The sequence below is a fragment of the Oxyura jamaicensis genome, chromosome 3 (genome assembly GCF_011077185.1).
Source record: "Oxyura jamaicensis isolate SHBP4307 breed ruddy duck chromosome 3, BPBGC_Ojam_1.0, whole genome shotgun sequence".
Classification (NCBI taxonomy): Eukaryota; Metazoa; Chordata; class Aves; order Anseriformes; family Anatidae; genus Oxyura; species Oxyura jamaicensis.
Window position 1 is genome coordinate 117,634,400 of NC_048895.1, and position 25,936 is coordinate 117,660,335.

Consider the following 25,936-nt stretch of genomic DNA (forward strand, 5'->3'; position numbering starts at 1 on the left):
AGCTGTGAGGGGAAGGAGGGGGCGGTGTGTCCACGGGTGGGGTGGGGTGGGGCTGTGCCTCCCCGGGGAGGGCACGGGGGGAAGTGGGGAGGTGCCCCCATGGGGGGGGGTTAAGGACACATGGGGGGGTGCCCACACGGAGGAGAGACTCGAGGGGATATGGGGGGGTGCCCACGCGTGGGTGTGTTGCTGGGAGGGGGACACTCGTATTCATGTCTGGGGGTGCTGCAAGGTATGGGGCTCTGAGGAAGCTGGGGCAGGGGGTGCGTGGAGACCCCTTGGTTGTGTGTGTCCGTCTGTCCCCCCATGGCCGTGTCCCCACCCGTGGTTGTGTCCCACACAAGGGTGTTGGCTGTGTGGCCTCTGTGTCCCCCCCCAGGGAGGGTCCTCAGCACATCCCCACCCACCCCCAGTTTCTCCTGGGGGGCCGTGGTGTCCCCACAGGGCAGGGGCTGCTGCCCTGCGTGTTTTGGGGGTCTCTGCGTGGTGCTGGGGGGGTGGCACCGTGGTGGGAAGGGACCTCGAGGGTCACCCAGTACTGACCCCAGTGAGGGGGGAGGGCTGCTGGTGGGATTGTCCCCAGCCCCCGAGCTGGTCCCCGTGTCCTTCCCCATCTGTGTGGGGGTGTCCCCGTGGGGCTGTCCCCTTGTCCTTGGGCACCTGGCTCCCGCTGCTGCCCTCCAGGCGTGGCCGTGGGAGGGGGCCGTGCGCCTGCCCCCACCTTGGCTTTCTGCACCCCAGGGGGAGACCTTCCTGCTCGGGGCCGTTTGCATGCCCCTGAGGGCGAGGTGTCCCCGCGTGGCTGGGGACAGCCCCCCAGGTGCGCTGTGCCTGCGGGGCCCCACGCTCTGCCTTCGTTTCGGTGTCCAAGTGTCTCCGCCGGTGAGCGATGCTCCCCCGACCCCTGGCGCTGCCCCGCATTTAGCTGGGTCGTGGTTTTCACAGGGGAATGCTCGGGCTGGTTGGAAACTGACGACTTCTGTGCTCCCGGACGGGTGTGGAGCTGAAATCCAGCAGCGCTGCCTGGAACCTAAAGCTTGTCTTGGAGACGCGTGCGTGCCCCGGGTGCTGCAGGAGCAGTGCCCCTGCTGGCAACGAACAGGGCCGTGGAGCTCCCGGGGCTGTCACCAACAGCCTGGTTGTGTCTGCAAAGTTAATTAACATCACTCACCATAATTAACGGTGTTTTTCTTGCGCCTTGTTGTGCCAGGCGGGGTGCAGACCTGGCCAGGGCAAGTGGCAGCGGGTAGGCAGGAGGCAGGTGAGGCTCAGGAGCCAGCTGTGCCTGCTGACAGCTTCCCGGGGGGAAAAAGGCTCAGCGTGTCGGGAGGTTCCCATCCCCAGCTGGGCGCTCGGTGCGGGTGGGTGACATCCCAGGCCCCAGACCTTTATTCACAGGGTCTAGTCCTAGAGTAAATGACCTCTCAGTCACCAGGGAGGGTCTCCTGGCTCCAGTTCTGGCAAGTCAGCAGTGCTGCAGGGTGGGCTCACGTCCGAGGCAGACGTGCTGAGACCATACCGAGTAACTGTGCTTTTAGTTTGGGATGGGGAAGATTTTAGTTTGGGATGGGGAAGATTTTAGTTTGGGATTTGGAAGATGCTTTCCCCAAGCGTTCTGGGAGCCAAAATAAAACACTGCCACTCGAATACTGAGCGGCTGTTACCCTGATGCCACTGCTGCTCCCGGGAGAGCTGGGATCTAAAACGCAGCGAGATTTTTCTCAGTCTCAGCCTTATTTTCTTTTTCCTGCGTTGTATTTTCTGTTTTGGTAAACCTGAGAGCAAAGCGGAACTCAAGGCTCAAGGCCTTCTTGGAAGCAGTCTGTTCAGAAGTCATCTCAAAGAGGAAAGCGTGTTAGACCACCGAAGGAGGAGAAGCTCCATTCATCCGGTCCCTTTTTTGACGTGAGCTGGGATCGCTTTGTGCACAATGTCACAGTGAGCGCTGGGGAAAGCTGTCGCTGCTCCCCTTCCTCGTCCCAGCTTTGCCGGATCCTGGGTGTGGAAGGGGACCGTGATCACCTCTTTGCAACTGAGCTTTGGCTGATCCCCTTCTCCTTCCCGGTGTGCCCGGCCGCGCAGGATTAAAGCGAGGGACCTCAGTGAGAGGTCAGGTATTTGTGTTCTGAAAGCGGTGGAGCCGTGTGGCTTTTTTCGGGCTAGAATGCTGCCGTTACGTTAAAGGTGCTTCGTGTTCTGCTGGGGAGCGTCTCTCAGCAGAGGAAGCGTTGTCAGACCACGCTCAGCTCAGCCCGGGTTCACAAGTGCGTGACCTGAGCGCGCACGGAGCTCGGGGAAGTGAGCGCTGAGCACAGGGGCTGTGGCCCGGGCCTGGCTGCAGCCTGCGAATGCTTGAGAGCAGCCTCAGAGTGGAACCCAGCTCGCTCGTCGTTTGTGCGGCGGTATTTGGGCACACGACACCCGTCCCCCCTGCTGGGACCGACCCACGCAGGGCTTCCAGTCCCCGCGGCGTGGCACCGCGTCTGCTGGGCTGGGGGAGTGGAGCGCAAAGGTCGGTCCCCGCTGCCAGCGCTGGAGACGAGGGGAAGGAGGGTCGAAGTGCAGAGGAGCCGGCCCTGGGGCAGCGGGGTGCCTGCTGGTGAGGTGTTGCAGGCCTTTTTTTTTTTCCCTCTGGACTTTCTGCCTCCTTGCTGGGACAGGGTGGGTTTATCCCTGAGTGTTATCAGCGCCGAGCAGCGAGCCTTGCCGGCTGAACGGCTGGGTTGCAGGTGGCCGAGGAGCCGTACGCTGGTGGAGAAGTCGCTCCCCTGCCACGTTTCATGTTTAATGCAGCCTTGGCAGTGCTTCAGCCTCGGTCGGCGTTAGAGGATCCTCTCGGGCAGGATCAAGGTCACTTGAACAGGGCTGACGCTCGTGAGCCATTTGTGTAGTGAGGGGTCACCAGGCGAAACAGAACTCATCCGAACGAGGAGGTTTGGGATTTATGGGTCAGGACAGCGGGATTTCACAGACAGGACTCGCTCGCCCTGTGCTCTGAGTTCCCTGAGTGCTTTGAAACAGGATGAGTTTGGCAAGACAGTTCTGTGATGAACTAACCTGTAGACTTGAAACTCCCCCAAGTGCAGCAGGGCCGTCACTTCGTTGTGTTGGACTGCGTGCGCTGGTGGCAGAACACCCCCGTGTGCCGCCCGCTTGGTCTCCTGTCGGATCTCTGGGGAGAAAGCTTTGATTTCTGGCCTCGGTTTGGCATTCCTGGTATTGGAAACTGCGGCGTGGAAGCCGTGCTCTGAAGGTCACTTCAATAGCGTGGCGTCTGCTGAACTCTGGTGGTGGCACGGGTCAAGCCTTCAGAGCCTGGCTGCCGGCCAGGATTTTCTGTAGCACGTTCCTTGGCAGACGAGGGCAGGCCGGAGGGGACGTTAACACAGGACACACACGCTGATACTGCTGAGAAATCCCTTAACATCTGCAACGTCTTTCCTTCAGGTTATGCTTGCCGCAACATTTCCACCTCCACCGCTCTTCAGGGTAAGCACGAAGCTTTTCTGCGCGGGTCCGTCCCCTTCCCAAGAGCCGCTGGCCACCAGCTGCTAACGCGTTCCCCTTTGTTTCCAGCTAGAACCCACGTCAACTACGATATCAAAGGAGATGTCGCTGTCGTGCGCTTCAACACACCAAATTCAAAGGTACCGTTTGAATTGGCTGTTAATTGGCGTATCCGCAGGGAGTAGTGGTAGTGCAGAGGAGGCACTGAAAGGGCCGCCTTCAGGTTAAGGATGTTCCCAACCTGCAGCCAGCAAAGCTGTGAACGAAGAAATTGGAGCATGAGTGTTTGGGTGTTCAGAGAGGTACCTGGAAGTACCTGATGGAGAGATTTTGTACATACCAAGATCACAATCACAGAATTTCTAGGTTGGAAGAGACCTCAAGATCATCGAGTCCAACCTCTAACCTAACACTAACAGTCCCCACTAAACCATATCCCTAAGCTCTACATCTAAACGTCTTTTGAAGACTTCCAGGGATGGTGACTCCACCACCTCCCTGGGCAGCCTGTTCCAATGCCTCACAACCCTTTCAGTAAAGAAGCTCTTCCTAACATCTGACCTAAAACTCCCCTGGCGCAACTTTAGCCCATTCCCCCTCGTCCTGTCACCAGGCACGTGGGAGAACAGGCCAACCCCCACCTCTCTACAGCCTCCTTTAAGGTATCTGTAGAGAGCGATAAGGTCGCCCCTGAGCCTCCTCTTCTCCAGGCTGAATAAGCCCAGCTCCTTCAGCCGCTCCTCGTAGGACTTGTTCTCCAGGCCCCTCACCAGCTTCGTCGCCCTTCTTTGGACCCGCTCAAGCACCTCCATGTCCTTCTTGTAGCGAGGGGCCCAAAACTGAACACAGTACTCGAGGTACGGCCTCACCAGAGCCGAGTGGTAAAACAAGATAACTTGTTTTAGCAGCAAAAGATAGCCCTGGATCTGATGAAGTTCTTGGACTCAAGGCGAGCCTCTGTTATACAGAAAAAAATAAAAGACCAGAAGCTTGCAGAGCCTGTGTCTGAGGTCACAAACCTGCTGCTGGGGAGGTTAAGGAGGAAATTCTTACTTGAGGACTTCAGGGTTTCACCTTGGAGGATTTTCCTGCCCTTATTTTGACACAGGGTGAACTAACTTTTGTGTCAGATCTGGGCTCCATGTGAGTGCCCCGGCAGCGTTACAGTTGTGCCAAGCAGTGGCCCGGCTGCTGGGGGAATTCCTGGGTGGCCTGTTCCTTTTGTCTGCTGAAGGCAAAAAGGAAAAAAAGGGCTGCAGAGCTACAGTTCCTCCCAGCTTCAGACAGATGGGAATATGCATTCGGACTTGCAATTGGCCTTGGCTTTTTGTTGTCTGTCTTCCATGGAGGCTTTCTGACTGTGGGTTGCTTGGTGCCAGTGCTTCATCAGAGATTAAACCCCACCCTGGGCTCCTTATTTACAGCCTGTGTTTGCTGCCTTCAGGTGAACACTCTGTCCAAGCAGCTGAGCGCCGAGTTTACGGAAGTAATGAACGAGATCTGGGCCAATGAAGCTGTCAAAAGCGCTGTCCTCATCTCTTCAAAGCCAGGCTCTTTCATTGCTGGAGCAGATATCGAGTAAGTTTGCGGGCGTTACAGGTTCTGCCGAGGGAGCTCCCTCAGAAGCCCAAAACCTGGGGGCAGTGTCCTGGCGAGCTGCGCACAGCGAGCAGTTTGTCACGGCCATCTCCCCGGGGTGGGGCTGAGCACGAGATCCATGCGCACAGGATGTGCAGCTTGCTCAGATGAGGTTCAGGCCTTGGCAAAGCGGAGCATGGCTGCTCAGAACTCGATTTGGTTGTAGCACTGGGTCGCTCCTTCCTGCGGGCTGGGGTGCAGCCAAGGAAAGTTCCCTTCCTGGCTCCAGGGTTAGCATTGTGCTTCGGTCTGGGACGCAACAAGAGCAGATAATTTACATGCAGAACTTCATTTAAGCCAGGGTTGAGTGCCTGGCAGCTTGCCGGCACGGCCCCTTGATTAGGCAGGATTTGGCTTTCTGCCAGGCCGAGTCTCTGAGCGGCCTCCGGGGCCATTCAGCGTGGGGGACCCATGTGGGTGCTCTCCCAGGGACCTGGAGTGCCGCTGGCTGCCAGTCCTAACCTCGGGCAGGGCAGGGAAGTAGTTTAAAGCCATAAAAAGCCAGAAAGCTCTCAGCTTTCAGTACGGTGAATTACAAATCAACTTTTCTAAAACTTAACTACCTCTTCCTCTGCCCCGAAGAAGACCAGACGCTTGATGCACGCTAGGGTGGGAAGGAGGCAGTAGCAGAGCTAAAGGACAGGCTGCGTTTAAGAGGTGCCGGCCGGCCTCAGTGCTGCGAGCCTGCTGAATTGTGCCTGCCTGGCAAACACCGGCAGCCTCCGTGGGAATAATTGGCGGAGGGAGTATCTAATTGGCAGAGTGCAGCATCAGAGCCTCGGCCATCTGCTCTTCGAAAAAGTGATCCTGGGTTCCCCCTCCACCCTTCCTGGCAAATGCTTTGAGGCTTCCTATGACCCTTCCTCCTCTCCCCCAGAGGCTTTCAGAGCTCTGACACAAGGAAGCCCATTCACTGCTTGCAGGCGCAGACCAGCGTCGGCGTGAGGTGACTTAACCCACAGAATTTAGTAGTCTTCCTGTGTCGTTCATTAATGTGAGGCTGCGGGACTAAATAGCTCTCGCCTGTCAGTCGCTGGAGCTTTGTGGGAAAAGGGGAGCAAACTCCTTACAGCACTTTCCATTTTACTGCTGTTTTCTCAGTGCTTTTCCAGTTCTGATCAGCCTTTCTGCCTCACTGCAGCATGATTGAAGCCTGCAAGACTTCTCAGGAAGTGATTCAGCTCTCTCAGGATGGACAGAAGCTGCTAGAAAAAATTGAGCAGTCTCCAAAGCCCGTAGTCGCTGCCATCAGTGGCTCCTGCCTGGGAGGAGGACTGGAGGTATTGAGCAATTCTGGGTCTGCCGAGCAGCAGGGAGTCGGTAGCGCTGGTTCTCTGAACTATCCACGTGATGCCCAGAGGACCTCTGTCAGAGGGATTTGAGACCTGACGTGGATCCATTACATCCATTCAGATGAGTCTGTGGCAAGTTAATGGTTTGGTTGTGCTTCAGAGCTCTGCAACGCTGATTTTTCTGGTTCTGGTGAAAGAGCCAGTCACATACGAATCCGTGTGGGCCAGGCTAATACTTAGGTGAGAGCATCCCAGGGCCGACAGGCTGTTTCCAGCAGGTGTAGATGCTGCTGGCAGAGTACGTGCTGGAAATGACTTCTTTTCAAGTGAACTGAGTCTCACATCCCAGTGGTTCCTGTTCTTTTAAAGGTTCTTGGGAGAGGGATGAGTGGGGGGAACCTGGCCAGGCTCCACCCTGGCCTGCCATCACTTGCCACTTCAGCTGAGTGCAGCGTCTGCTTCGTAATCTCCACTCAATGTTTTGTAAACTGCAAGGCTCTGTGGTAATTCCTGGAGCAAAGTTGTTGCTACAATAGAATAACTTGATGGGAATAGAGTCTCTTCAGCTGCGTACTTATTTCTCAGTCAGTCCCAGCCTTTTAAAATTAGTGGTGATTGATCTGGACTCGGTGATCCAGTGCTAAAAGTGTCACGGTTGATTTGTAAATGTGACCGTGCTATCCGTGCAGCGAATGACTTTGGCCCTTAATAGTGTGGGTGAGATTTACATTAATGGTCTAGATGAGTTTTGGAAATAGCTTGGTTCAGATCACTAGTTTCACGTTTACATCAGTAGCTGCTTGTTACCGTCGGCCCTGCGTGCATGCCTCTTGCTAGAAGCAGCTTTGAATGAGCACAGAGGGAATTTGGGCAGCTGAATTGGAGACCTGGGGTAGGATTAGGAGGGACGCTGAAGCAGTGCGTTCAAGAGACCTTTGTGAGGGCAGCTCAGTTCTTCTGTGGCCTTTCACAGGGAAACCGTTAGTTTTCCCTTCCTTTTTTAAGGTTGCCATTGCCTGCCACTACAGAATAGCAACAAAGGACAAGAAAACGATCTTGGGAACACCTGAAGTCTTACTGGGACTCCTGCCAGGAGCAGGGGGTACTCAGCGGCTGCCGAAGATGGTGAGTAGGAGAAAAAACTTACTCACTAATCCCTTCTGCTCACGGCATACTTGTTTGTTTAAAATCCCCTTTCTGCCCTTCCAGGTAGGACTTCCTGCTGCCTTTGATATGATGCTGACTGGGAGGAACATCCGTGCCGACAGAGCAAAGAAGATGGGTCTGGTTGACCAGCTGGTGGACCCGCTAGGTCAGACATGATGCCCCTCGCTTGCTTAGGAAGCCGATCTGCCTGTTGGTTAGCCTCCCCACCTCGATGGGTGGAGAAGCCAATGATGCCACCCGTGGGCAGGGCATGTGGGCTGTGAAGTCCTTGCCGTGCTCTGCAGGGTAACCGCCGTTCCCACCTCAGAAGCCTGTGCGCAGGGACCTTGAAATGTCAGGCTGAAGCTAAGCGAACAGGGAAAGGTTAGCGCAGAGGCGACGGGCCTGTTGGCTCTCTTGCATAAGCTAATTATACAGATTAGAACCTGCATTCCTCGTTTATCATGTCAGAGGGACAGATTGCGACCCGTAATGAAAGAATAGATGACCAATGCCTACAATTACGCAGCCTGCAGATGTTAATCTCGGTGACAAGATCCTGAAAAGAAGCCAGCCCCCACGGCTTCAGGCTGTCTGGGTTGCTGTAACTGACTTTCAGTTGAATGGAGAAATTTCTTGCAGATTGCAAACCAAATTGCGCTTCCAAGTGCTCTTGAATTTGAAGAAAATATCTTTTTTTTTAAAGTGCTGCTGTCTGTGCTGAGAAATGCAAGGCAAGCTCCTGAGTCTGTTGTCTCACAGGCCAGCGTTCAGTTGGGCAAGATGTTTTTAGTGTAGGATGTATTCTTAGCTCTGTTCTTGCTTATGAAAGGGATCAGTGGTTCCCACTCTTGGGTTAAAATCTGCTGAGTAAACTTTACTGCTGTATACTTGCTTAAGTGTGAATTCACAGAATCGTTAAGGTTGGAAAAGCCCTCCAGGATCGTCTGGTCCCATTGTCCCCTACTACCAATGTCACCACCAAGCCGTGTCCCCAAGCACCACGTCCAACCTCTCCTTGAACCCCCCCAAGGGACGGTGACCCCACCACCTCCCTGGGCAACCCGTCCCAAGGCCTGACCGCTCTTTCTGCGCAGAAATGTCTCCTCATTTCCAGCCTGAGCCTCCCCTGACACAACCTGAGGCCATTCCCTCTGGCCCTATCGCTAATTACCTGTGAGCAGAGGCCGACCCCCAGCTCTCCACCCCTTCCTTTCAGGGAGCTGCAGAGAGCAATGAGCTCTGCCCTGAGCCTCCTCTGCTCCAGACCAAACACCAAGAGTTCCCTCAGCCTCTCCTGACACAACCAGGATGCCGTTGGCCTTCTTGGCCGCCTGGGCACACTGCTGGCCCATGTTCAGACAATCATCAGTCAGCACCCCCAGGTCCTTTTCCTGGCACAGCTTTCCGGCCCCTCTGCCCCCAGCCTGTAGCACTGCGTGGGGTTGCTGTGGCCAAAGTGCAGGACCCAGCACTGAGCCATGTTGAACCTCTGCTAATCGACCCAACCTGTCCAGGTCCCTCTGCGCGGCCTGAATTGCCTTTTAAGAGCCATCAGATTTGACTTTTTATATCAGTGATTACTTTGGCTTGCCTAAAGGAAACCTGATGTGGTCAATGTGTTACAAATCCTGTCTGAAACCAAATAGGACATAGGAGGAACACAAAAACCAAATGATAGGCAAGCATTAGAGGCGTCTCTTGGTCATTCAGACAGCACCCAGTGCCAGAAGGCTTTCTGCAGTGTATTCTCATGTTTGTTCTCAATGTCTGGGTGAAAGCAGCTTTAATTGAGGTGATACTTTAGCTCATTATGGAAAGCTTTGAAGGAAAGAGACAGCATTAATCAGGAGGCAGTCTCATGAGGCGCAAGCGGTTCCCCTTCAGTGAGGGTATCCACAACATTCTCTTGTTTCACTTAATGGTGTGCCCAAATCTAATCCTGCTTTATTTTACGCCAGCTATCAGCAGGCAGCTGGGAGCTCCCCTGGTTAGGTTACTTCTGCAGTTACTGTACTGAGTCTGGCTAGGTGTTACTAGGTAAAGCAAGGGAGAGATTGCTTGGACCTGAGGTCAGAGGATGAGGTTTTATTGACCATTATCTACAGAACAGGTAATTTTCAAGGACGTGGTGTTTGGTAACTGTCTGTATGCCTAATAGCAACGGTGTTGTCACATCTCAGGTGTGCAGGCTTTTTTTAATGCAGGGATGTAGGGGTGTGACGAGGGAGAGGTGGCAGAGCACTGTTCTGTTAAGAGAGAGGTGGTGCTGGCGGTTACACCTTTGGCATTTTGGTATTTCTCTGTAACACCATGGATTTTAAATGTTTTGTTCACCAGAATCAATAAAATTCAAAGGGGGGCAGGGGGGAGTGGGAGCAGTTCAAAGGAGTGCCCTGTTGCTGGCTCACCCTTGCTTCTCCGCGTGAGCTATGTCCACCAGCGGTAACTTCTGCTGCGTTTCCTCAAGACTTTTCTTCTGTTCACAGGGCCAGGTGTGAAGACCCCAGAAGCACGAACGATTGAGTACTTGGAGGAAGTAGCAATTGGCTTTGCCAGAGGACTAGCCAACAGGACTGTGTCAGCCAAAAGATCAAAAGGGCTAGTACAGAGTAAGTGTGGGGGCACCACAGCCGAATCCCAAGGGACTGTAGTGGGTCTAATCCAGCTTTGCTTCTCAGGGATATGGTCAGGCTCCATCTTCAACGCAAAGTTATTTGGTGCAATAGTCTCTTGAGCCGGGTGGGCTGGTAGTTAAAAGGTTGCTCTGCAGATCTGATCTTCAAGTTGCATGGCCTGAGCTATGCGGGGTGGCTTCTGAAGTGTGGTAGGAGGGATCCAGCCCTGTGGGAAGACAGGAGCAGCTACCTCCAGAGGACTGTCCAGCCTCAAATTCTAGTAGCAAGCTCTGTGCAAAGCTTGTCATCAGGCAGGAGAGGCACGTGGGTCTGCTCTGCGCTCATCCTCTTTAGCAGTGACCTTCTGCAGTTAACAGAGCCCAGGAATTACAGCATCTCTGTTCTGCGCTGCAGAGCTGGTCTGATACCAGTTGTATTAGGACACCTTAGCTCCATAAGGGACTTGTTCCTGGAAGAAGCCATCGATATTCTGACCAGACCGTGCTGCCTGTGGCTAGCTGAGCTTCAGGTGCTTGTTTCTATTGCAGATATGCAACGTTCACAGCTACACTCTTTAACTGTCGGCTTAGTTATTTAAAGGCTGGTTGTGCAGGTGGCACTGCACTGAGGCATGTTTTGTCACACCTTACAGAGATAACAGACTATGCTATGGCTCTTCCATTTGTGAGGCAGCAAGTCTACAAGACGGTGGAGAGCAAAGTTCAGAAGCAAACCAAAGGACTGTACCCTGCTCCGCTGAAAATCATTGAGGTAATGCCCTCCGTGAGGCATCAGAAACCGCAGAGAAGGAGGATGTGTGGGATAACAGGGCGACAGACGGGGGATGCTGTTTCCTTCCTCTGAGTCAAGCCACGCGTAACGATCTTTAAAGATCGGTCTTGATGAGGGCTAGCCGTGTGGTCTGGCAAGCAAGCATGTTAAAATGCAGAACAGCTTCCCAGAGCTTGATCACCAATTTATGTACTGGCACCAGTGAGGGCAAGATCAAGAATCCGACTGAGGGAAGGTTTAGCTGGAATAGTTTGTTGTAAAATTTTCAGTCTTCAGTTCCCTGTACGGTTTCCAAGGAGATAGGTTAACCTGTTTGAAGCCAGGAAAGCATCAGTTGCTGTGTTCCTAGTGCTAACCCCACAAAACTTAAAAACTTAGCTCTGTAAGTAGCTCAGGCTTTGTATTACTTTCAGGCATTGTCCATGATTGGATTTCTTTTTAAATGATTTTTCACTGTTTAAGTTGTTGTCAAGACTTCTCTAAAACCTGTGAATGCCCCCCTCTGACTCTGAGAGCAGTGACATTACAGGAGCACAGCCCTCCTGAAACAATTCCTGAAACCACAAGGTATGTGTAAAAATGAAGCTGTCATGGTAGCTGCTCTGTGGTAGAAGGACAAGGCCATTCATAGCTCTGCTTTGAGCAGCACGGACAGGACCCAGCGAGTCTGAAGTCTCCCTTGAATGTTGGGGAGGGGTCACTGGTGAAAACGGGAGGTGCAGCTAAACAAGGAGTCTCTTTGGAGCACGGCTGTGCCTTTAACAGTGGGCTATTTTATTGCTGTTCTCTGACTAGGTGGTAAAGGCTGGTCTTGATCAGGGGCGTGATACCGGATACCTCACCGAATCCCAGGTAAGCAGATAAGGTCACTGGTAGCAATAAATACGCTGTATAATTACGTGCCAAATGAGTTTAACCATGCACAAAGGATAATGTTCTTCACAGGCTGCTCAGAACAGTGCCTGGATCCTTGCCTGCTCCTCTGGGAGTGGGGCTGTAGAAAAGGTGCATCTTGAGCAACAGAACTGTTGTGGTTTTGTTGTTTTTTCCAAGGTTCTTCATCTGTGAAAACAGTCTGTGCCTCTTCTCATTCCTGTCTATTGAGGCTTTTTGAGTTGGGAATGACCAGGCCGAGTTCACTGATCTGGGTTTCACATGGCAGGACTTTGTATTTGATTTCTCTGTGTCTGAGCCCCGTTTGTTTTTCCCGATGGTCACGTGGGACAGGTAACCTGGAGGTGGAGGTCTAGTGCTGTCGGTCTCGTGGGTGTTTCCAGGTGGTTTGCTGCAAACAAGTAATTTCTTCCATGAACAAACTCACCTCAGTTTACTCTGGCACCTTTTTTCAGCATCATTTTTGTCGAGGCTGCTGATTGCCCATTACTCATTCTGCCATTTGTCCAGGTTTCTAGTCCGGGTACTTTGCACCGGTCCTTTTTTGCTGATAGGTAACTTTCAGTACTCAGGAAAATTAGATGTTTCTGTTGTGGTGATGGTTTGGGGGTTGTTTTTTGTTTGTTTACTTGTGGGTTTTTGTTTTTTTCCTTCAGCAGTGGTTTCTTACCCCAAACAGGACTTCTCTCCCCTTATCCCTCAGTCAAACCGACCCATTTGGTAACCCCTGCAGTCAGAGTACTTGCTAGTGCTAGGGGACCCCTCAACAGGCTGGAGGACGGGGCAGACAGGAACCTCCTGAAGGGAAATGCCAAGTCCTGCCCCGTGGGAGGCACAACTCCAGGCACTCCAACAGGCAGAGGGGGCAGCTGCCTGGACTGAGTCCAGCTCCGGGCCACAGAAATGATTGAAGGCCTGGAGCGTCTGACACGTGAGGAGAGGCTGAGCGAGCTGGAACTATTCGGTCCGGAGAAAGGAAGGCTGAGGGGGATCTTGGTGTATATAAATACCCGAAGGGAAGCAGTAAGGAAGGCATAGCTACCTTCTGCTTGGTGGTATCCAGTGGCAGGAGGTGAAGGGCACAAACTGAAACCTGAGACATTAAACTTAAACATGAGAAAAAACTTTGTTACTTGTAAAAATAACACTGGCACAAGTTGGCAAGAGGCTGTGTAGTCTCCCTCCATGGCGATACTCAAAACCCAGCTGGACACAGCAGCCTGCTCCAGGTGACCCTGCTTTGAGCAGTGGGGTTGGACAAGACAATCCCCACAGGTCTCTTCTGACCTCAGCCGTTCTGTGTTCCTTCAATTCCGTGACATAAGCCTCTCTGTCCTTCCTTTGCCCTCAGTTCTTTAGTTCCCTGGTACGTAGGCTGAGTTTTAAGACCAATAAGGACTGTTGAGGGAAGTTAGATGTAGCTTTTTAAGGCCCGGGAGGTTTCACCTCTTGGTACACTGCTGCTTTTTTCTGTTCGTAGGTCTAGCCAGTGGGAGGCTGAGCAGATCTTGCAAAGATATCGGTGATGTGCACACATTCACAGACGTGTAGCACGCGGCTGGTGTGTGGGCAGCTCAGTGCCTTCACTGGTGACACCCACGTAAACACAAACCGCTCACGCCGACGTGACCGGCTGGGACAGTCAGGGCAGTTCCTCCTGTTTGGCCAGTCCAAGCTGGGGTTCAGTTGTGGTCGTAAGTGCGTGCTCACACACACAGCTTCAGAAGCTGGCCCCTAGGTGTTTGTTCTGCCAAGCAGCTGGCCCCTCAGGCCCACTGTCTCCCGTTGCTGGCACCTAGACCTCATGTCCTAAATGCTGTCCAGTCTTGCTTGAAGTTTTCAGGGTACCAGAGAGACATGCAGAAAATAGGAGTTGAGTTTTATATGGAGGTGGGACGTAGTGGGTAGGTGCAGAGCTCGAGCAGATGAGCATACTGGCCAGAGGTGTGTTTATGTGTGACCCTTTTATTCCACTTCATTTTCCAGTGCTTGTTCTTCCCCCAGGCATCTTGATCACCCCTGTTCTTTACCCTTGTCTCCTCTGTAGTAAACAACTTGTCCTTAAGTGGTTTTTCCTCTCGATCTCAATTTTGCTTTATCTGTGCTCAGTCTTGGTATTTGTGATCAGGAGGAGGTAACCATGACCTCGCACAGCGTTACTGATGTGCGTACCTGAGCACTGCTGGCTTTGCGCGACCTGAATCCCCACATTATCCACAACTCTCCCGTCTGTTCATCTCTGTGGGGCGTCTGTCCCGTCACTGCCCCATGCCCCCAGTGCAATCCAGCCGTTCCTCGTAGCACCGTCTGTCACGTCCAGCAGTTTCTCCTGCCGTGTCTTGTAGACCCTTCTGTTCTCACCCAGTGATGATCCAGCTGTCTGCCCCTTACCCTAACAGCGACCTGGATATACCCTGCCTGTTCTAGTTATTCGTTCCGCCCCCGTTTGATCTGATGCTGAATGGGAGAGTCAGGATGCTCTGTTCCTTGCAGAAAAGAATGATTTTCTTTTCCTGAGAACAGCAGCATGGTGGAGATCTTACCAGGACCCCCTAAAGAGTAAGTGCCTGTGTGATGCCTTTTCTCCTTCCTTCCCCCAGGACAGGAGACTTGCAGATTCTCTTCTGGTCTCCATGTTTCTGATATTTTAACAAGCCTCTGACTCCCAGGACAGAGGTGAAGGAAGATACTGCCTGCTCTACACTACGTTATATGAGTGGCTTTTCCTAGCTGATTTGGCTCAGACACGTCATTAGTTTGCTATCGCCCTACACTGTCTTTTATCTCCCTGTCTTCTTTCCCATTTCATGCCAAATGCGGCGAGATTTTGCATGCCTGTAATTCTCCCCGTGATCCCCTGAAAACAGCATCAGAGCACTGCTGGCAGTGAGAATGGGCCTGTTTGAAGATTTTTGCAAAGTTTGGGTGCGGGGCTCTCTCGCTTGGAAGTAGGAGGGGTGACGGCTGTGGCTAGAGCAGGACGCTCATGGGAGAGAAGGGTCGCTTGTCCCTCTCGTCCCATGTCGGTGAGCTGTGGTCCTGTCACTGGGGAAGGAGAAGTGGCTCCTGCTTTGGTCTGTAGGACCCCACAGCTGCTGGTTGACTGAGGCAGCAGGGTCACCTCTGGGCGACCAGCACACCAGGGAGCTGCCGGTGAGTGCTCCTCCCCAGGGCTGTGCTGGGAGGGTCCCAGGACGAGTGGAAATGGGTGAAGGACGTGTTAGTGGGAAGGGAAGAGGTGGACACACAAATACGAGGGCTACTCTTGTTCCCTGGCAGTCCCCTGCAGACGCTGTTGTGTTAGAGGTATAGACTCTTTCAGATGCTTTAAATTATGTTTTTTTTATGGGAAAGGATGTTGAAGAAGCAATTCTTTACTGCTTCTGGCTGCCCATCTGGGAGGTAATAGTGCAAAGCAGGCTGTGCCTAGCACTAAGGGTGCTTCCTGTGCAAAGAGGACACCCGTGCCCCCCCCATCTTCCATTTCTACCCAAATGCCTAGTCTGTGTAGCTGCACGGGTGGCTGTGCTGTCCCTGAGCCACATCTTTGATCTGTGCATGCTGGAGCTGTGGCAGCTGCTAAAGGCCAAACTGTCTCCTTCCCCCTTCCCTTCTTTCAGAGCTTCGGCCACCTCGCAATGACTAAGGAATCCAAGGCACTGATCGGACTTTACCACGGGCAGGTGCGCTGCAAGAAGAACAAGTTTGGAACACCTCAGCGAGAGGTCAAGTGAGTACGAGTGTGAGGTGTCTGAAGGAGCAGTTGGAGGACCTCTGCTGACAGATTCTTGGAACTGTGCGGCCTAGAGTCCCGCAGCGTGGCAGAGCAGAGAGATTTCCTGCCCTGGGAATGCTAATCCTCTGCAGTTTGGAGGTCCCACCCACAAATGAAATCTTTTTTGCATGACCTCACTAAAAATAGTGGCTGGATGGACAGGATCTGTGCGAGTCTGACAGCAGCAATGGCAATTCAGCTCTTTCGAGCTCTGACTGTCTTCCCCCCTCACCACTTTCTGTGCAGGACCCTGGCAGTGCTGGGAGCAGGGCTGATGGGAGCTGGGATTGCACAGGTTTCCGTGGATAAGGGGCTGAAGACCATTTTGAAGGACACGACGCAGCAAGGCTTGGACAGAGGGCAGCAGCAAGTCTTCAAGGGGTACGTGAGTCTACAGGAATCCACTTGGGATGGCATGGGGCTTTCATCAAAATGATCCTTTGCTAGTAGGCAGTCAGGAACTGATGACACCGTAGTTTCTCTGGAGTCTCCTACCTTTAGAAGTCACAGAACTGCTTTCTTTTAAGGTTTCCCTGTGCAGTGTGCCAGGCTATTGCTATGAAATAGTCCCGGTGTATTCAGCCTTAGCTCCTTAGGTAGGCAGACCATCACAGATGATTTCTTTATCTTTAGATTTAGCAGTAGCTTAGAGAGCTAAGGGGAGGGAGTAATCTTGGCTGCCTAGAGGCCCATGTCAGACTTCTGGAAAGCTGGATTTCTTTCCTCTGCCTCCTTGGCTCAGCAGGAACAGTGCTCATGTCTGTGACTGAGCTTCAGACTGGTGCACCAACAGAGATGTGTGAACTAGGCTCTCATTCTTCCAGATGGCAGGATGGGCCAGTGATGGTCCTGCTGAATCGCAGATGGTGTTTTGGGTCCCTGTTCGGGAGGGAGGGATGCCCCTGGTGTCGTGGTGCTCCTCCAGCAGTCTGGACTGGCCTGAGCAGGCGCTCTGACAGCGATTCCCTCCCTAGGCTGAATGGCAAGGTGAAGAAGAAGAGTCTGACATCCTTCGAGAGGGACTCCATTCTCAGCAACATGACGAGCCAGCTGGACTACAAGGGCTTTGATAAAGCAGACATGGTGATCGAGGCTGTGTTTGAGGACATTAACATCAAGCACAAAGTGCTGAAGGAAGTGGAGGCCGTGAGTACCAGTTCTGATCAGCTATGCTAGATAAGATCACTGTACGGTGGAGACTCGGGGTGTCTGCCCCACTGGGTTCTCACATTTCCTTACGCAGCAGTTTGATGCTTGGTGCAAATTACTCATTTCAGTACATGGGTGAGTGTCCAGGGCAGCCTTCCTGATACCACAGACCTAGAGGGAGGGTTGGGAGAAGGTTGGGCCTGGCTGCCTTGGGCTGCTGCTTTAGGGTAAGTTTCTAACACTGCTCTGATGCAGAAGCTCAGGTTTGCCTTGTTCTCAAGTAGGTTCTGGGAACGCCCTCAGGTTCTGCACATCACATCTGACTTTGGAGCCTGTGCATTTAAACTGCCCCTTCCACCCCCTACCACAGGTGATCCCTCCTCACTGTATCTTCGCCAGTAACACGTCTGCCCTCCCGATCAACCAAATTGCTGCTGTTAGCAAGAGGCCAGAGAAGGTGAGTACCCAGTGCCACGGAGCTTGTGAGTGTGCTGAGCTGCCTGGTAGAGGCAAAAGGGCTTTGCTGTAGGTGAGCATTGGGATCTTCTGCTTCTTCCTCAGAACACGAAACAGCTCAGCCTCTGCCCCCAGGGCCAGCTTTGAACAAAGAGCTTGTGATCTTGGGGCAGGTAGGAAGGGGATGAAGCTGGATTCCCATCAAGTGTGACATTGGCAAGGCAGCGTGTGTTAGGGAGGTCAGCGTGCTTCAGGAAATAGGGATGTGTGCAGCGGGATAGAAAAGCTGTGGAAGGACTGAAGCTAAGAAAATTCCAGCCAGGGAGACTCCAGTCATCTTGATAAGGTGGTTAGACATTGGAGTGACTTGCCACGATGGGAGCATGCCTTCTCAGGGCGAAGGCACTAGTCTAGTAGCAAAAAGGGAGGAAGAGTTGGTGGCTGGAAGCTGAACTCAGAAGTGCTGGAACTGAAGCTACAGCCAGCCGTAGAATCAAACTCCTGAGGGGCACGGTGGGTTTTCTGTGGGGGTCCAAGCGTTCCCTGTGAACACGGCACTGAGTGCAGGGTACAGCTTGTAGCAGAGCGTTTGGAACAGAGGACTCATCTGTTTGCTTGGAGTCTAAACAGCTGTCTGTATACTAAGGTGCATCCTCATCCCTTAGCCCAGGCAAGTGCAGCCAGGTAGGAACTGGGGAGGGGCTCTTTGTCAGGGAGTGTAGGGATGGGACAAGGGGGAATGGCTTTAAACTAAAAAGAGGGAAGATTTAAATTAGAAACGAGGAGGAAATTCTTTACTATGAGAATGGCGAGGCACTGAACAGGCTCCCCATAGAAGTTGTGGATGCCCCGTCTCTGGAAGGCCAGGCTGGATGGGGCTTTGAGCCACCTGGTCTAGCAGGAGGTGTCCCTGCCCATGGCAGAGGGTAGAACTGGATGAGTTTTAGGGTCCTTTCCAACCCAAACCATTCTGTGAACACCAGCTCCCATGGAGCAGCCTGCCCTGAGCACCTTGGTTGATGGAGTGACCATCAGGTGTGCTCTGGAAGCAGTCAGCTATGCACTTTTTCAGTGCCCTCTTGATTTCCAAGGGTACCCGTGATTCTGTTAGCACGAGACTGGCAGATCTGACAGCGGCCCTGCAGGAGACCTGCACCCTTCAGGGAGGAGCAGCAGCAGGAGAGCAGACATGACAATGACACGGCGGCATCTGAAGTAGCGTGAGGAATCTGTAACCAGGTGGAGTCACCTCCTGTGGGCTAAGCCTCAGCCTAGGGCAGCACTGATTTAACAAGGGAGAAGTGTTTTCACCTTACTTGAGGCATTTGCTCTGCCTACGTGGGGCTGCAGGAAACGCAGGGTGGAGCAGGGGGTTCCCCTGCAGGGTAATAACGCCATGGCAAGAGCCAGGTTCTCTGAGACAGGTGGAATGTGGAGGCAGTGGTCCCCAAGGAAACGGAAGCTCTAGAGCTCATCAGGGAATTGTTACAGAAATGCAAAGGCAGGAGTGCCCATGGCTGGTTTCCTGAACTCCTGCGAGGGTCTCAGAGCTGCCCAGGGCAGTGCCTTGCCCCTGCTGCTTGTCTTGCAGCACAAGTCGTGTACCGCTGTGCCTCCCTGCTGCTGGAGGTTCCTGTGACCCTGCAGAGCCTCTTCCTGCGTTGCTGTTCAGGCCTCAGTTGCATCAGAAATGCAAATTGTGTCTTACTTGCTCATGCTTGCAAATAACATCCTCTTGCTGAATCAATTGCCCGTGTTATGACTCTTTATGGGGAAACTAATAGGAAATCAGTTAACTAATTAATGTATTTTAATTTACAATTTGTATTTAATTAGTTTTGCAGGCTGTAGATGTCCTTCAAGGTGCCTCTGACTTATGCAGAACTTATCCCAAGTGTAGCTGCCAGGAGGCATGAAGGTGACATCCTGATCACATGGCCGCGTTAGCAGGATGAGGCCCACAGACCAATAACCTCTGCCTAAACATTGCTCCCAGAGGAAGGCTGTGCTTACCTCTGTAATTAGGTTCTGGAAACATGCCTTCCTGTCCTTAGATCCACTGCATCACCCCCCCAAAAAAAAACAAAATACAGAGCACAGGGATTCTGCTCAACATCTCTGATTGCTGCTCCACTTTGGGCACCCAGAAGAAGCACCACCCGGGCAGGTGGTTGCTCCCCCCGGCCAGCTAGCACCTGCAGATCACACCGTGCACGTAGTCCACCTGGGGACTGACCCCAGCTAAGATTCCAGGACAAGCTTTGCTGCCATATCGTTAACAAGCACAGGGAGCTGAGCAGCGCTCTTGGTCCATACTTGCACGCTCACTGAGGCAAGAGCTGGGGGACAGGGGCTGCTTCCTTGGGAAAGCCAAGGAGGGAGAGGAGAAGTTGGAGAGGGATGCAGTGGAGTACATGGCTGGATGACAACGCCGTATGGTGGTGGGTCTTGCAGCCCATGCTGGCCTGCTTCCTCCTGCAGCTGGGACTTGATTGTCCCAGTAGTTCACCGTGGGAGCCAGAATCTGTCTTAACCCTGAGCTCTTCTGCCTAGGTGATCGGGATGCACTACTTCTCCCCCGTTGACAAAATGCAGCTGCTGGAAATCATCACCACAGACAAAACGTCCCAGGACACGGCTGCCTCTGCTGTTGCTGTTGGCCTCAAACAGGGCAAGGTCGTCATCGTGGTAAAGGTGAGGGAACGCTGCACGAAATGCAAGCTGGGGTAACACGTGAAAGGACGGGCTTGTGCACTGGGACTTGGCTGTGGATGAGGTGGAATTAGCTGCTCGTGCTGAAGGGTAGAAACGGAGATCAGAAGAGGGCAGGTGCCCGGGTGATGCTTCAGGTGTCCCTTGGAGCAGCCACAAAGGGTCAAAAGGCACAGGTGCTGGCGTCCCTGCTCTAAGGGAGGCTGCAGTCTGTGGTGGCATCCAAGATGGAACAGTCTTGGCAGGATTCCCACAGCCTCTTCTCCCAGGGGAAATGCAAGGACAGCGGGGCCTGTGAGCAGTAACCGTCGCCTTTCTGGATTTCAATCTTGTGCGACAGGGAGGGTACAAATACATGTGCAAATTTAGGGGAAGAGTTGTGCAAAGCAGAGGGAGGAGAGAGGCAGGGGCCGAGAACAAAAAGCCATGAGCTGTGGGAGGAGAGCCTCGAAACGAGGTTTCAGTTGCTTGTTGGGCTGATAGCTGCTGTTGTGTGCACAGCCCTCAGGGCAGGGGTTCAGCCTGTAGGCTCGGGGCAGTTTGATAAGTGTCAGTAAGTGTTAATAAATGTCACTAAGTGTTAATAAGCGTTAATAAGTGCCGCTTTGGGTCGGCCTTTTCACTGATGTGTGAGGCTGCCAGCACTGCCCAGCTGGTCTCTCAGGTGGTGCTGGGAAAACTGGGCGGCCTAAAGGGGCTCGAGGCATCTCTGCAGGCCAGGGGGAGACAGTGCTGCTTCTCTAACCCTCACCCCCACAGCGGGTGGCAGTTTGCAGCCAGTCTGCTGCTTCCTGTCGCTGTGAGCAGTATCAGAGGTGAAACTAGAGGTTAATGCCTGTTTCACTTGTGCTTAGCACCCTTTCACCCTATCAGCCTGTTGGGCTTGGCGAAGCCAGGGGTCTTCTGCAGCCTCCTTGGGTCCTGCAGGCACTATTTCAAATAAAAACGCTCTTGTGGGGATTTCCAGGCAGTAAATCCTGACGTCTTCAAACACTGCTGAGCGCTACAGGTAAACGCTGTTCCAGGAGTTGACTGCGTGCCATTAGAAATGGAGTTGAATGTGTCTGAACTGCGGGCTGGGCTGTGAAACTCAGTTCTTGTGCTGCTGACAGGGGCCATGCTGCTGCAGCTTGTTCTCACCTGCCTCCTGTCACACTTTTCTCCCCTAGGATGGACCTGGTTTCTACACCACCAGGTGCCTGGGGCCGATGCTGGCAGAAGTGGTCCGAGTTCTGCAGGTGCGTATCGCGTTGGCTACTGAGTGTCCCCCCAGCCCTGCTGCTTCCTTGCCCCAAACCAGGCTGGCCCAAGCCCTGGCCAAGGGGGGAAGCGGGTAAGGAAGCAGCCTGAGGGTGCAGCAGAGGCAGCTCATGGCAGTGCTGGTGTAAGCTACACCTGCAGAGCCGCTGTCTTCTCACTGCATCCCAGTGCGCAGCTGGAGCCGGGGAGCTGCACGTTAAACCGCACGTGTTGGCTAGGCCACATCTTTCCTGGTGGCTGCTGGGGAAGAGGTTGCTCCCTAAATCCTGGCTTGAAGATATTTGCCAAGAGTAAAAGTCCACTGAAGCCTGGTGGCTAGTTGCCACAGGTCCCAAACCCTTGGCCTAGCCCCTGCACTCAGGCTACGTCTGGCTGTGCGCCCTCTCACCCAGAGCTGTTGGGAAGCTCATTTGGACGGGCGTTGTGGTACTGGACCTAGATTTCAAAACATCTAAGGTACGTGTGAGGCAGGGCGTGCATCGCAGATGCCCTTTTACCTGCGCCGTGCTCTGCTCTGTGCTGTGACAAGCCAAGTGGAGGTTCCTGCGTCGCCTGCAAGGCAGCTCTCCCAAAGCAGTGACCTGCTGCCCCCGGATCAGCCGTCCTGGGCTGCGGAGCAGAGGGCAGTGTTACCCCTGCCGCATCCAGAACGTTGGCTGGGGGCAAGGCAGGGGTGCACACGCAGGTTTCCCTTGGCTCTGCGGCTGAGCAGAGCAGGCTTGAGAGAGTCCTGGGCTAGGAGTCAGGCCGTCCTCATCAGGGTTTGGCACAGCACACAGTGCCAGGTGGACCACGAGCAAATCTCCACCACCAAGGGTGGGAACCCCTTGCCCTGCTCAGTCCTGGAAGTGGGCAGGTTTTTGCCCCGCTGAAGGCACCTCGCAGAAAAAGCCCTGTCCTGCACGGGACTTGGTGTCAGTCGTAAGGAATTTGCACCGCACCGTCAGCAAGTGGCAGCGAGGCACCAGCCCCGGTGCCTGTGGTTACCCACAGCCTTGTTCTGGGCTGTGCCGTGGTCTGATGAGACCTAGTGCCGGCAGTGCTGAGGGTTTGCCCTCTTCGCATAGTGGCAGGGTAGAGTCAGGAGTGGTGCAAGCACAACTACGCTGCTCCTGCCTGCCCACAAGCAGCCAGTGGGGCTGGTCGCAGCCTGCGGCCCCCGACGAGCCTTTCTGCCCCCATGCTGGGTTCCCGGGGCTCTCGCCCAGCGATTTCACTGCTCCTCCTTCTGTCCCTGCAGGAGGGCGTTGACCCAAAGAAAATAGACGCCATCTCTACAGCCTTCGGCTTTCCGGTGGGTGCTGCCACGCTGATCGACGAGGTGGGTGTGGATGTGGCCACGCACGTGGCCGAGGACCTCGGCAAGGCCTTTGGCGAGCGCTTCGGAGGCGGCAGCATCGAGTTGTTCAAACTCATGGTGGAAAAAGGCTTCTTAGGTGAGACACCGGGCTGTTTTAATCCAACGTTTCCCCGTTGTTCGAGGGCAGGCAATAGCAGCCATCAGCCCCTTCTGCCTCAGGTGAGGGCAGTCAGAGGACAAACCTTTGGGTGCAGCTGGACCTTCCTTTGCAGAAGCGGCTGCAGCAGGCAGGGGTGCTGTGCAGAGCCAGGGCAGCAGGCAGGAGATGATGTTCTCTCTAGCCCCTTCATGAAACCTGCACGTGTACTCTGGGAGGTAGGGGGCTGGAAACGAATGTGCTGAAGTGAAGCAAGCCCCGAACCGAGGTTTAGAAGCTCCACGTGAGGAAGGATGATGCACTGGGTACAAGATGCGCCTCTGAGCGTGCCAGGACGGAGCAGGGTGCCGCAGTGGGCGCTGCACTCGGTCAGTTCAGCCTCCAAACACCACTTGCTGTGACCAGCAGCCGGCAGCGAGGGTTACTTGGATGTTGTCGTCTCTCTCCCTTGCTCCCGTGGCCAAAGGCTGTGTCTTTTTGCTGCTGTAGCTGTGGGTTGTGACATTGACTGTCCTCTGGCCCCAGCGAAGGCACTGGGGCCTGGCACAGGCGGCAGCATTTTGCCAAGGAGCCAGCTGGATGTGAGCCCCTTCCCTCCCCGCTTCACGAGGCAGGAAACGGGCTCGATCTGAAGCGCAGGGAAGCTGCCTGTGCTGGGAGGATTGCTCACACTAACAGAAGGGGCAGTCACGAGATCAGAGGCAAAGGTGTCACCGACATAGGAGACACGTGGCAGGATGTGACTCTGTGTTGTTTTTTTTCCCCGGCAGGCCGCAAGGCGGGGAAGGGCTTTTACGTTTACCAGGAGGGGGTGAAGAACCGGAGTGTGAATTCTGGCATGGATGAGATCCTGGCACGGTTCAAGGTGTCAGCCAAGCCTGAAGTGTAAGTACCTGTGGGTGGCTCAGCCCCTGCCCAGCTCCTCCTGGCGCCCAGCTCCTCCTGGCTCCCAGCTCCAGGGGCCCAGCAAGACCCTGTTTGAATGTGGAGCGTGTTCCCAAGCAGCGTGCAGGGGGCAGGCTGTTGCTCTGGAGAGCCCGTGCTAGCAGGAGCGGAGCACCTTTGGGTTTAGCACCTTGCTTTAGTACCTCTTGCAGGAAGCTTTCCCAAGGAGGGCAGAGCAGGAGGGTTGGTTTGAGCAGCTGCCCTGACCTTGATGGGGCAGACCTGTTGCACAGCCTGACGCTGAGATGTCTCCTGGAGCAGTTCCCATCCGGCCAGCTGGACTCCTTGCCATCCTTACATGCCAGCCTGGAGTCCCAACACAGAACTTGGCAGCCCTTAGCCTCACAAGGCTGGGGACCTTTCCAATGAGTTCCTCACCCCCCCTCGAGGCCCCCACCTCTGCTGGTCTCACGTACTCCTCCCTCCAGCTGCTGTGAAGCCACACAGCCCTTACAGAGAGTTCTTTCCTGGTAGCTGCACCGAGGAGGACATCCAGATGCGCCTGGTGACGAGGTTTGTGAATGAGGCAGCCATGTGCCTGCAGGAAGGGATCCTCAGCAACCCCGTGGAGGGAGACATCGGTGCTGTGTTTGGCCTGGGCTTCCCGCCGTGCCTGGGAGGTGAGTGTGGGAGCTGCAGAGTGGTGAGGCCTGCCTGACTGGGCCCGAGAACTTCATCGTGGGCTTTTCTGGTGGGCTCTGAGGCCTTGCCTGAGCTGCTGCATGAGCGTTCCTCTCCCATGCGAAGCCTGAGCCAGGCACGTTGCTTCAGCATTCCCACCTGAGAGCTGCTTAAAGCAGCGCGGGGCATCTCTGCCAGGACCCTGGGGAGTTCCTTTGCTGGCACAGCTGTTTGACAGAGGTGCTGAGGATCAGGGGACAGGACCCACGTGCTGTCCTCAGGTCTGAGTAAGAAGGCAGAGCCTTGCTGGCCCCGGCCTCATCAGCACTTCCCATCACTCAGAAGAAAGCTTTTCTGCCTCATAGTCATGGGGAGAGGTGGACTGGGAGATGTGAAAGGTCCTCCATTTTTAAGAAGTCCCTGGCTTTTGTGCAGCTGTATGGCCCTCAGTGAAAAATGAGGCTCTGGTATAGAATCCGAGAATGATGACGGTTGGAAAAGACCCTCGAGATCATCTGGTCCAGCCACGTATCTCCTCTCTTGCCACCCTGACTGGCCTGGGCAGGCAGGCAGGCTTCTTGCAGCATTGCTGGAAATGGATTCCCGCTGCTTGCAGGACTGGGAAATGGTGTCCAAGGACCCACCTCGCAGCTAAAGACGAGCTGATGAGTGCTGTGCGCCGTGGCTGAGGTTTCCAGCAAGTACCTTGTCCTGGTCCTAGCCAAGAGCGTGGGCAAAGTTCTCTGGGACCCATCCACAGCCTGGCTGGGTGGTCGTGGCCGTGGTCAGGGCGCTAGGCAAGGCACGAGCTGAGGCTTGGGTCACAACTGAAAGACGGTGAGGGCTCTACGCCACGTGGCAGTGCTTCTGCTGCATCCCTCGTAGTACCCTCCTTGCAGCGAGCTCAGACCAGGAGAGGAATGAAAGTAATTTGTCCCAGCTTGTGCTCAGCTTGTCCCAGCCTGCGCTGTGCCCAGCATATTCTCATACCCAGTGCTGTCACCCTTCCAGGAGCCTTGGTGTGGTGTTTTTCCCTTCCTTACCACCCGTCCCGCTTTCCCCCTGTCCCCGGCAGGTCCCTTCAGGTACGCAGACTCCTACGGAGCCAAGCAGCTGGTGGACAAGCTGCGGAAGTACGAGGCCGTCTACGGCAGCCAGTTCACGCCGTGCCAGCTGCTGCTGGACTACGCCAACAGCCCGGGCAAGAAATTCCACCAGTGAGCCTGCCCGAGACGCACCAACAGCCTGAGCCGGGGGCACCGGCGCTCCAGCAACACCCAATTTCCTCTAGGTTAATCTGCAAAGCACCCGGGGGAGAGGCAGGAGGGTGACAGCAGATGGCCTTGTGGCTTGCAGTCATTTCAAGTGCCTTATCAGCTACCGTGTGTCGGGCACATCCGTCCTGGGCCCGTGTGGGCCTGGTGGTGGCTCCCTGCTGACAGAGAGCGCTTCTTCTGTATCGGCTTGCGTGTGGCAACCACCAGAGCTCCCGGGGCCTGGCAGGCAGCATCCCCATGGCTGGCCCTGCAGCCTTGCCCTTCCGTAAGCACCAATAAATCCCCGTCTCCCGGGTTCGGACTCCATGCCTGCTTCTCATCCTGTCTCGCTGGGGCGCAGCCGCTCGGCACCGAGGAACGGAACCGCTCGGGGTGGAAATAAAGCGTTCAGGCAATC

At 54.4% G+C, this 25,936-nt stretch overlaps 1 protein-coding gene and 1 long non-coding RNA gene across 2 annotated transcripts in view; both read left to right on the forward strand.

Moving 5' to 3' along the window:
- HADHA (hydroxyacyl-CoA dehydrogenase trifunctional multienzyme complex subunit alpha) overlaps window positions 1-25,936 on the forward strand; it is a 26,302-nt gene extending 366 nt beyond the window's left edge. Inside the window, exons 2-20 of the mRNA XM_035321152.1 lie at window positions 3,448-3,489; window positions 3,577-3,647; window positions 4,952-5,085; window positions 6,287-6,425; window positions 7,443-7,562; window positions 7,647-7,749; window positions 10,073-10,195; window positions 10,854-10,972; window positions 11,789-11,845; window positions 15,508-15,617; window positions 15,909-16,043; window positions 16,637-16,808; window positions 17,182-17,268; window positions 19,821-19,961; window positions 21,149-21,217; window positions 22,480-22,675; window positions 23,467-23,581; window positions 24,116-24,261; window positions 25,338-25,936. Coding sequence (XP_035177043.1) covers window positions 3,448-3,489; window positions 3,577-3,647; window positions 4,952-5,085; window positions 6,287-6,425; window positions 7,443-7,562; window positions 7,647-7,749; window positions 10,073-10,195; window positions 10,854-10,972; window positions 11,789-11,845; window positions 15,508-15,617; window positions 15,909-16,043; window positions 16,637-16,808; window positions 17,182-17,268; window positions 19,821-19,961; window positions 21,149-21,217; window positions 22,480-22,675; window positions 23,467-23,581; window positions 24,116-24,261; window positions 25,338-25,483 — 2,225 coding nt within the window. The 3' untranslated portion in view covers window positions 25,484-25,936. The remainder of the gene's footprint in view (window positions 1-3,447; window positions 3,490-3,576; window positions 3,648-4,951; window positions 5,086-6,286; window positions 6,426-7,442; window positions 7,563-7,646; window positions 7,750-10,072; window positions 10,196-10,853; window positions 10,973-11,788; window positions 11,846-15,507; window positions 15,618-15,908; window positions 16,044-16,636; window positions 16,809-17,181; window positions 17,269-19,820; window positions 19,962-21,148; window positions 21,218-22,479; window positions 22,676-23,466; window positions 23,582-24,115; window positions 24,262-25,337) is intronic.
- Window positions 7,756-8,532, forward strand: LOC118163962. Its single transcript, XR_004749270.1, has 2 exons — window positions 7,756-8,329; window positions 8,367-8,532. It is a non-coding gene; the product is annotated as an uncharacterized LOC118163962 (long non-coding RNA).